This window comes from Cupressus sempervirens, chromosome 3 (genome assembly GCF_028749045.1).
Source record: "Cupressus sempervirens isolate cs-2001-9-10 chromosome 3, ASM2874904v1, whole genome shotgun sequence".
NCBI lineage: Eukaryota > Viridiplantae > Streptophyta > Pinopsida > Cupressales > Cupressaceae > Cupressus > Cupressus sempervirens.
The window spans coordinates 740416504-740428434 of NC_143120.1; the positions used below are offsets into that span (position 1 = coordinate 740416504).

The 11931-nt window shown below is 35.1% G+C and overlaps 1 protein-coding gene across 1 annotated transcript; it reads left to right on the forward strand.

Annotated features, from left to right (window-relative positions):
* Nucleotides 1-1794: 1794 nt before the first annotated feature.
* LOC149568935 (putative germin-like protein 2-3) lies at nucleotides 1795-2561 on the forward strand. The gene is made up of 2 exons (XM_089817644.1): nucleotides 1795-1921; nucleotides 2029-2561. The coding sequence occupies exons 1-2, from the start codon at nucleotides 1795-1797 to the stop codon at nucleotides 2559-2561; spliced, it is 660 nt and encodes a 219-aa protein (XP_089673770.1).
* Nucleotides 2562-11931: the final 9370 nt, after the last annotated feature.

Below are 11931 nucleotides of genomic sequence, written 5' to 3' on the forward strand. Positions count from 1 at the left end.
TTCATGGAAAGAGATAAAAATTTATTTCCAGGACATTTGTCCTGGTCACAACTTCCTCTCAGCCGTTAATTGTTCCACCATGTGGTTGATTCACCAATCGACTGAAATGCAACCCATAAAGCCCTAGACTGTGCTGAAAGGTGATGAACATGAAAGTACTTTTCCATGGAGATGATTAATTTCTCAGCATCATCCTTACCATCGAAAGTGGGTAATATGACCTTTTTAAGGTCCTTGCTCAACTCCTCCGCTATCTTCTCATTATTCAGGGGTCCAAAATTATTCTCCTCATCAAAATTTTCCTTTAAACTGTTCCTCAATTCTCCTATCCTCTTCAAATTTTCTGACAGCTTCTAATACTTGATCTCCATTCTACGCACCCCTTAGATCTTGTTCAAGGTGATCCAATGGTTCAACCTTCTCCCAGAGGAGGTTTCCACAGTAGGTTAGAAGTGCTAAAATATGGTCTTGGCTTCGATTCAGACTGAGCTCATCATTCTTACTAGTTCCTTCCTGATTATTATTTGTGGTCTTCATGGCGAGTATTCAATTCTTGTACCAAACATAAGTATGCAACTTATAAAACGTAGACCGAGGTCCTAGTGTTTAAGCTCATCTCCAATACCATAGAATGTCAAGTCGTCAAATAGCTAGTATATCGCAAGGTCAGAAGATCAAGTCTTAGTCATTCAATTGCAAAGACTAGCCAAACACAATTTTCCATTCAATTTAATATAAGTAATACAAGATTCGACCAATGCCAAGAATAAAGTCAATATGCAAATTTAAGTATACTAATGTAATCAATTGCAAATTGCAAATTTTAGAAATAAAGTTTAAGACTAATATTCAATGTTTTAATAGTTATGAGAATTTTGTTGAAGTGCTTCGAAAGTATTTTACATGTAGATTTTAAAAACGTACTTATAGAAAACTCACAAATAATTAGATATGTAACATGTAATTTTAAATATGTTACAGACAACTAAAAGAAAATCATTTCCATCCCTAATTATTTAAAATCCAAATAATTATAAAACACAATTTATAATTAAGTTGTTTAAAATAAGATTGTAGTTAAATCAAAGAAAGCTAATGCTAAAAGTGATGGAATGAAATTTAATTTCTTTATTTTTAAGAACTAATATAAAAATCATATTTATTTTAATTAAAATGTAAAAATGAATATCTAATTAATTATTATATAAATAATATATTTGCAAATGGAGTGGTTGTTTCTGATCTGATATTAAACATTAATACATAATTAATTATTATGTAAATAACTAATATCATCCATTAGATATCTTTAAATCGATGCAGTAGTTGTTTGTGATTTTCAATTTAGTTATTAGGTCTTATTAAATTAATGTGGAGGTAACCGCATGCAGTAGGGCTTACGTTGGAAATCCCTGTGGAAGTACGTCATCATATTGGAAGAACGGGGTAAAATAGACGGAGTCAAGATGAATGAACCCTTGCGAAGTAGTCATCTGTGTTTGAAATACATCATTCAATTTCCCTAGTTTACCAATTCTACGAGGGAGCAATAGCATACATAATATTGGCTTTCAGGAACCTCAACGTAGAAGATTTCAACCATAATAAAAGAATGATAAGAGTATATCCGCGGTAGCAGGTGGGTTGATCGTCAGGTAAGAATGAATGAGTCCTTGAGGAGCAGTTAACGTTTCGAGTATATAAAGCATGCAAATGGGCTTGCAATAGTACTCAATTCAATTATCCACATCCTGAGCTGTTTATTCACATCAGTCTCTCTGTGTTCCTGTCATAATGGGTAGCAGGATGATTTACCTCACGCTGGGGCTTGTTCTGTTGATATGTTGTTTCGGCAAAGGCGTCGTGGCAGCGGATTCCGATCCATTGCAGGATTTCTGCGTTGCAGACAACGAAAGCAAAGGTGAGCAGAGAATAACATTATAGATAATAAGAGATCTAGGTACTGATTATATGATTGCATGTGCTCGTTAGAAATCTAGGTACTGATTATATGATTGTTTTTCACAGTGTTGGTGAACGGGTTCGTGTGCAAGGAGGCAATGGCAGTATCAGCAGAGGACTTCTTCTTCGGGGGGCTTGGGCAGGCGGGGAACACCGACAACGCAGTGGGCTCCATCGTGACCCCTGCCAACGTAATGCAGATACCGGGGCTGAACACGTTGGGAATATCTCTGGTCCGCATCGACTACGCAGTGGGTGGAATTAATCCTCCTCACACCCACCCCAGAGCCACCGAGGTTCTCTTTCTAGCGGAAGGCGAGCTCTTTGTAGGGTTTATTGACACCAACAACACCTTCTTCAGCAAGACGTTGGAGAAGGGAGACGTGTTCGTCTTCCCCAAGGCGCTCGTGCATTTCCAGCAGAATGTGGGGAAAGAGAATGCGGTCGCCATCTCTGCTTTGAGCAGCCAGCTCCCGGGAACCCAGACAATTGCTAATTCTCTGTTTGCGGCGAATCCCCCTCTCCCCGATTCCGTATTGAGCAAGGCCTTCCGCATCACCCAGGAGCTCGTGGACTACATTCAGAAGATGTTCGCCTAAGCTTCTTGAGCTTAATTTTTTGTGATCGATTCGATAAAAATAAAACAAAGGAAAGGTAGACCACATAGGAATACTATTTTCGTACCATTTAATAAAAATTCTCTCTTTAGAGCTGCTCGTTGCATTCTCAACAGAAGTTTATTTTCCTAAAGGAACATCTTTCTGTGTGAAAAGAATTCTATGGTTTCTGGTTCATGCATCTTGACCACAGATCCAGTCTGGGGATGTAATCCCAATACAAACTTATAATATCCATTCTAAAATGCTCATCCTACAAATACTATGGAACATATTTCACAAATAACAAAATCGCTCCTGATATTTGGTCACTGCCATGACCCCTTTAATCAAGTTTTGAAACTCAGCTACGTCTGTCTCATAAAATAACAGATGCAACAATCGCTTCATGAAAAGAGATAAAAAAGTATTCCCAAGATATTTGTCCTGGTCACAACTTCCTCTCGGCCCTTAATTGTGGCTGTTCCACCACATAGTTGGTTCACCAATCAGCTGAAATGCAACCCATAAAGCCCTAGACTATGCCGAAAGGTGATGAACACGAAAGTACTTTACCATGAAGATGATTAATTTCTCAGCATCATCCTTACCATCGAAACCATGGAAAGTGGGTAATACGATCTTTTTAAGGTCATTGCTCAGCTCCTCCGCTATCTTCTCATTATTATTCAGGTGTCCAAAATTATTCTTCATTAAAACCAGAATGTCACGTGGAGAGGAAAAAATAATTTATATCTATTTATACAAATGACAAGAAAGATTTATATCACAATTAGCATTGTGTTAAATTATGAACAACAATAGAAAGTGAAGATTTGATAAACTAAATAAAGACTAAAATTTTCAATCGATTTTATATATATGCAAGCGAATCACAAATTTGATTTCTGTTATCAAATTCAAGTTAGGTTTAGTTCGAAATGAGCTAAACCGAGCAATTAGGAATAGGGTAAAAAATATTATTCGTATATCTTTTAGGAAATTATAAAATCATTGCGAAAAATAGATTGTTGCATGAAGCTACTGTAGATTAAAAATGCTATCAAATGCAAGTTAGATTTGTTTCAAAATGAAATAAACCCGTGACAATGAAAAAGAGAAATCAGGAATAGGGTAAAAAATATTATTTCATATATCTTCTATGATGCATAGCTTAAAATTTGTAAGATACACTGCTTTTTAAAAATAAAATAAAAAAATTAATGCTTTTTAATGGATCATGTAAGACTGACAAAGTATCACATTTAATATATCTGTCTAATTTCTTTTGGTTGCGATTAGTATTGGCATTTGTAAATGAAAAAAATCAAATTCCCTGTTTACCTACAAAATTAGTAAGATTGAAACTAGTGAGCTTTTTATATGTGAATGAAAGTGTACTCAAGCAAGGTATAATAATTTAAAACAAATCGAGAACAAATTGAAAACTATAAAAAGAAGCCACGATACAGAACTCTCCAAAGTCTATGGGATAAGGACGATAGAATTAAATGGGTTTTGTATTCAGTTTTTGTCTTCTTTTGAATATGAAGAATATACATTACTTGTAGAAGCGTTCATCTTTGCCAATGATATTTGGTGATCGATCAATAAAAATTTGAAGATTATAAAGATATTTTTAACTGATCTAGGAGGTAAGTTAGGTTGTCTTAAGTTTCAAATAATAAACTAAGCATGTCTCAGGTTCCATCCCGATTTGCATCTTTACTACATAATAGTCTTACAATTACCTCTTTTTATTGAAAATCTAGCTATTTCACGTTAGTTCCATGCATATGATCTGATAGTGTGAACCAATTTCATTCAATTTACTCAGTGAGATCTTAACTACGATTATCCAAAATGGAACTATGAAACCTAAAATACAAAAAAAAAAAATCAAGTTATTAGTATTCTAAATTTGTATAAAGAGTGCAAGAGAAAATTTAATAATATTTATTTATTCATGAATGCTAGAAGCAACACCCTCCTGACATAACATGGTACTATGAGGCATCATGAAGAATGTGCAATAATTATCTTTCAAAACTAATAGAACTTTGAAATACAATATTTAGACATATTCACATGTCGTACACAAGAGTCAGAGCAAAAGATATTTAAGTTCCTAATGAAGTTCTCTTAGATTACTAATAAGCATGCTTTGATAATGAGATTGTATACAATAGCATTCCTCATGGACGAAGAAGAAATTTTGATAAGTAAATACAGAGTGTTGGACATTTAAAAATAAGAAATCTACCTCATGATTAGGAAACATGCATTAACAAAGCAATATCACAAAATTTTGATAGCCAACAAGGTCCAAGTAAGGAAATCTTTTGTCATATCTCTTATAAAGATATCATTATTACTTGTAACCATCTTATCTGTGTAAAAAATTAGCACTCTAAGTTTGTCCATTCCAGATTGACTTTATATAGAACATTTTACTACCATAAATTTCGACTTTTGACCAAAGTAGAAACTACAGCTTGGGTTTAGAAAAACATTTTCTTTGTAGTGTAACTAAAGAAGAGTAAAAGATCTCATAAATAAGTTGGTAACATAAGAAAGCATTGAACGTTAACCTGGAGCGTTGAGCGTTGATTCTCTACTTATTTAATCTCTCTTCCATCCTCTCCTTTATTGAACTATCACTGAATCCGCTGGTATTTTAAAATGGCCGCACTGCTACCTTATCAAGATTCAGAAAATGGAAATTTAGTAAATAAAATCATCAATCTTTATTGAAGAAGGCTTTTGTGTTCATTCCATAGAATTGATAGAGGAAACCTTCTTAAAATTTTAAACATAATAAAGATGGCAACCGTAGTATGGAAACAAACCTCAATGTTTAATTAACGGGCCATGCAATAATTGATTACATTTCCACACTTTCTTTCCTTATGATTCATGGTGTTGTGTGTTACATCCTCTGAAATGTAAAGGACTATCAGTTAGAATTTATGAAAAATATCTCATTGTATTTGAAGTTGGTTGTTGCTGAGAAAAATCATCGTATTATGAAAATATCAGCTGTAGTTTAGATTTCAAACTGAAAATTATACTAGAACAATGAGAAGTGTTGTTGTTGGATATTGGAAATGTGCCTCTTAGTTCAGATCATTACTGAATTTGGTACCGAGTTTTGTGAAGGCAGGATCCGAATAAAGACTAAAATAGGTTAAGTTATAGGACGTTCTTAATTGTACTAGTTCTTATGGTGTTGTAACTATTTCCATAAATATTAGAGGTTATGTTTATGTTTACTAAGAGTAGAGATAATATTTTACGATCTTGTGATTTTAATGTAAATCATATTAACTTGGAAAGGACTAGAGTCCAAAAAAATTCATCTCTTAACTCTGTATTTTCAACGGAATGATATGACATTTCTAATTTCAGTTGAAATAATTAGTGTCTCATCGAAAGGAGGAAGAATAGTGGTTAAGAAAGAAAGAGGTTTCAAGGATCACCCATGGAAACTCTGACTAGTTTTCCATTTTTATTGAAGGGAAATATTAAACAATGTAAATCAAAATCTGAGTCTAATTCTCCATGAGTTCTTTGAAAATGTTTCCAGATAAAATAACAAAAGGTTTGGCATGCGTCCTTCAAAAGGTAAATAAATAAATTACGTTAGATAGTTTTCCTATTTGACCCCATTTGACCCTCATAAATGATTATAATATGTTTCTAAGGTCTTGTGACCCCTAAAGACATATGTTGTCATGACATGTGTCTAAAAAGGTCATAGGATAACCTATGACTCCTTTTGATCCATATAAATGATTATAATATATCCCTAGGGGTCCTAGGACCCCTAGAGACATATGTTGTAATGATATGTGTTGAAAGGGGTCATAGGATTTTCTATGACCCCTTTCAACCCATATAAATGATTATAATATGTCCCTAGGGGTCCTGGGACCCCTATAAACATATGTTATAATGGAATGTGTCAAAAGGGGTCATCGATTATCCCATGACCCCTTTCGGCCCATATAAATGATTATAATATGTTCCTAAGAGTCTTAGGACTCTTAGGGACATATGTTGTCATGAAACATGTCAAAAGGGGTCATAAGGTTATCATATGACTGCTTTCGACCCATATAAATGATTATAATATGTCTCTAGGGGTCCTAGGACCCCTAGAGACATGTTGTAATGAAATGTGTCGAAAGGGGTTATAAGTTATCTTATGACCCCTTTTAACCCATATAAATAACTATAATATATCCCTAGGGGTCCTAAGACACCTATAGACATATGTTGTAATGAAATATGTTGAATGGGGTCATAGGACATCTTATGGCCCATTTCAACCCATATAAATGATTATAATATGTCCTTAGGGGTCGTACATCTCCTGGAGACATATGTTGTAATGAAATGTGTCAAAAGGGTTCATAGGTTATCCTATGACCCCTTTCAACCCATATAAATGATTATAATATGTCCCTATAGGTCCTAAGATCCCTACTGACATAAGTTGTAATGAAATGTGTCGAAAGTGGTCATAGGTTACACTATGACCCCTTTTAAACCATATAAATGATTATAATATGTCTCTAGAAGTCCTATGACCCCTATAGACATATGTTGTAATAAAATATGTGAAAATGAGTCATAGGTTATCCTATTACCCCTTTCAACCCATATAAATGATTCTAATATGTCTCTAGGGGTTCTGGGATCCCTAGAGACCCGTTTTGTCATGAAATGTGTCGAAAGGGGTCATAGGTTATCCTATGATCCCTTTCAACCCATATAAATAACTATAATATGTCCATAGGGGTCCGAGGACCCCTAGAGACATATTTTGTAATGAAATGTGTCCAAAGGGATTATAAGTTATCCTATGACCCCTTTTAACCCATATAAATAACTATAATATATCCCTAGGGGTCCTAAGACACCTATAGACATATGTTGTAATGAAATGTGTTGAAAGGGGTCATAGGACATTTTATGGCCCATTTCGACCCATATAAATGATTATAATATGTCCTTAGGGGTCTTACGTCCCCTAGAGACATATGTTGTAATGAAATGTGTCAAAAGGGTTCATACGTTATCCTATGACCCCTTTTAACCCATATAAATAATTATAATATGTCCCTATGGGTCTTAGGACCCCTATAGACATATGTTGTAATGAAATGTGTTGAAAGGGGTCATAGGTTATCATATGACCCCTTTCAACTCATATAAACAATTATAATATCCCTAAAGATATGTTGTCATGAAATGTGTCGAAAGGGGTTATAGGTTATACTACGACTACTTTCAAATCAAAAAAATGATTATAATATGTCCATAGGGGTCCTATGTCCTTCAGAGACATATGTTGTAATGAAATATGTTGAAAGTGGTCATGGAATAGGTTATCCTGTGACCCCTTTCCACTCATATAAATGATTTTAAAATGTCCCTAAGGGTCTTGGGACCGCTAGAGACATGTTGTCATAAAATGTATTAAAAGTGGTCATAGGTTATCCTATGACCCTTTTCAACCCATATAAATGATTATAATATGTCCTTAGGGGTCCTAAGACCCCTAAAGACATGTTGTAACTAAATGTGTCAAAAGGGGTCATAAGTTATCCTATGACAACTTTCAACCCATATAAACAATTATAATATGTCCCTAAGGATCGCAGGAACCCTAAAGACATGTTCTAACGAAATGTGTCAAAAGGGCTCACAACACATCCTATGGCCCATTTCGACCCATATAAATGATTATAATATGTCCCTAGGGCTCTTATGACACCTCAAGACATATGTTGTAGCAAAATGTGTCAAAATGGGTCATTGATTATCTTAGGACTCCTTTCGATGCATATAAATGATTCTAATATGTCCCTAGGGGTCCCAGGACCCCTAGAGACATATGTTGTCATGAAATGTGTCGAAAGGGGTCATAGGTTATCCTATGAAATTTTTTGACCCATATAAATGATTATAATAAGTCTCTAAAGGTCCTAGGACCCCCAATGACATATATTGTCATGAAATGTGTTGAAAGGGGTCATAGGTTATTCTATGAGCCCTTTTAACCCATATAAATGATTATAATATGTCCTAGGGGGTCCCTAGGGGTATTGGGACCTCTAGACGCATATGTTGCAATGAAATGTGTTGAAAATTATGACCATTTTCGACCCATATAAAAGAATCTAATATGTCCCTAGGGGTCCTGGGACCCGTAGAGACACGTTGTAATGAAATGTGTTGAAAGACGTTATAGGTTATACTATGATGCCTTTCAAACTATATAAATGATTATAGTATGCCCCTAGGGGTCCTATGTTCCCTAGAGACATGTTGTAATGAAATATGTTAGAAGAGGTCATAGGTTATCCTATTACCACTTTCGAACCATATAAATGATTTTAATATGTCCATAGGGTTCTTGGGACCCCTAGAGACGTGTTGTCCTGAAACGTGTCGAAATGAGTCATAAGATATCCTATAACCCCTTTCAACTCATATAAATAATCATAATATCTCCCTAGGGGTCCTAGGATGCCTAGAGACATATTTTGTAATGAAATATGTCGAAAGTGGTCATAAATTATCCTATGACGTCTTTCAACCCATACAAACAATTATAATATGTCCTTAGGGGTCCTAAGATGCCTAAAGACATATGTTGTAATGAAATGTGTCAAAAGGGTTTATAGGACATTCAATGGCCTATTTCGACCCAAATAAATGATTATAATATATCCCTAAGAGTCATATGACCCCTAGAGACATATGTTGTAATGAAATGTGTCGAAAGGGGTCATAGGTTATCCTATGACCCCTTTCAACCCATATAAATGATTATAATATGTTCCTAGGGGTCTTAGGACCCCTGGAGACATGTTGTAATGAAATTGGTCAAAAGGGGTCATAGGTTATCCTATGACTCATTTCAACCCATATAAATGATTCTAATATGTCCTTAGGGGTCCTGGAATCCTTAGAGACATAAATTGTCATGAAATGTGTTTAAAGGGGCTTTAGATTATATTATAAACCCTTTCAAACCATAAAAATGCTTATAATATGTCCCTAAAGGTCTTATGTCCCCTATAGACATATGTTGTAATGAAATATGTCGAAAAGTGTCATACGTTACCTTATGACCCCTTTTGACCCATATAAATGATTCTAATATGTCCCTAGGGGTCTTGGAACCCATAGAGACATATGTTGTTATAAAATGTGTCAAAAGAGGTCATAGGTTATTGTACGACCCCTTTCGACTCATATAAACGATTCTAATATGTCCCTAGGGGTCCTGGGGTCCCTAGAGACATGTTGTAGTGAGATGTGTCGAAAGGGGTCATAGGTTATAGTATGATCCCTTTCAAAGCTATGTCCCTTGGGATCTTATGTCCCTTAGAGACATATGTTGTAATGAAATGTGTCGAAATGGGTCATAGGTTATCCTACGACCCATTTCAACCTATATAAAGAATTCTAATATGTCTCTAGGGGTCTTGCGACTCCTAGAGACATATGTTGTCATTAAATGCGTCTATTTGACTCATATAAATGATTATGATATGTCTGTAGGGGTCCTAGGACCCCTAGAGACATATGTTGCAATGAAATGTGTCAAAAGAGGTCATAAGTTATCTTATGACACCTTTTGACCTATATAAACAATTATAATATGTTCCTACGGGTCTTAGGACCCCTAGAGGCATATGTTGTAATAAAATGTGTCAAAAGGGGTCATAGGACATCTTATGGCCCATTTCGACTCATATAAATGATTTTAATATGTCCCTAGTGGTCCTATGACTCATGGAAACATATGTTGTAATGAAATGTGTCGAAAGGGATCATAGATTATCCTATGACGTCTTTTAATTCATATAAATGATTATAATATGTCCCTAATATGTTGTAATGAAATATGCCGAAAGTGGTCATAAGTTATCCTATGAACTCTTTCAACCCATATAAATGATTCTAATATGTCCTTATGGGTCTTCGGACCCCTAGAGACATATGTTGTCATGAAATGTGTTGAAACGGGTCATAGGTTATCTTATCACCTATTTCAACCCATATAACTGATTATAATAAGTTCTTAGGAGTCTTAGGACTCCTTGGCACATATGTTGTCATGAAAAATGTCGAAAGGGATCATAAGGTCATCCTATGACTGCTTTCAACCCATATAAATGATTATAATGTCCCTAGGGGTCCTAAGACTCCTATCGACATATGTTGTAATGAAACGTGTCAAAAGGGGTTATAGGTTATACTATGACCTTTTTCAAACCCAAAAAATATTATAATATGTCTCTATGGGTCCTATGACCCCTAGAGACATATGTTGTAATGAAATATGTCGAAAAGAGTCATAGGTTATCCTATGACCCCTTTTAACCTTTATAAATGATATAATATGTCCATAGGTGTCCTGGGACCCCTAGAGACATGTGTTTGTAATGAAATGTATCGAAAGGGTTCATAGGTTATCCTATGACCTCTTTCGATTCACATAAATGATTCTAATGTGTCCTTAAGGGTCTTGGGACCCCTAGATACATATGTTGTTATGAGATGTGTCGAAAAGGGTCAAAGTTATCCTATGACCCCTTTTGACTCATATAAATAATTATAATATGTTCCTGGGGTCCTAGGACCCTTAGAGACATATGTTGTCATGAAATGTGTTAAAAGTGGTCAGAGATTATCTTATGACCCCTTTTGACCCATATAAATGATTATAATATGTCCCTAGGGGTCCGTAGACCCCTAGCGACATACGTTGTAATGAAATGTGTCGAAAGAGGTCATAGGTTGTCCTATGACTCATTTTGACCCATATAAATGATTATAATATGTCCCTGGGGGTCCTGTTTCTTTTAAAACATATGTTGTAATAAAATGTGTCAAAAAGAGTCATCAGTTATCCCATGATCCCTTTTAACCCATATAAATGGTTATTATATATACGTAGGAGTCGTAGGAGACTTAGGGACATGTGTTGTCATGAAACATATCGAAAGGGGTCATAAGGTTATCCTATGACTCTTTTCGACCCATATAAACAATTATAATATGTCACCAGGGATTCTAAGAACCCTAGAGACATATATTGTAATGAAATGTGTCGAAAGGGGTCGTAGGTTATCCTATGACCCCTTTCAAACTATAGAAATGATTATAATATGTCCCTAGGGGTCATATGATCCCTAGAGGCAAATGTTGTAATGATATATGTCGAACGGGGTCATAGGATGACCTATGACCCCTTTCGACCCATATAAATGATTCTAATATGTCCCTAGGGGTCTTAGGACCCTTAGAGACATATGTTATCTATTAAGAATAAGGTGTCTCAACCTTGTAT

What these genes read in the sequence shown, in the direction of transcription:
- LOC149568935 (XM_089817644.1), top strand. Translation starts at nt 1,795, where the DNA reads ATGGGTAGCAGGATGATTTACCTCACGCTGGGGCTTGTTCTGTTGATA. An exon ending in TGCAGACAACGAAAGCAAAG is followed by an intron (nt 1,922 to 2,028) that starts GTGAGCAGAGAA and finishes TGTTTTTCACAG; the next exon opens with TGTTGGTGAACGGGTTCGTG.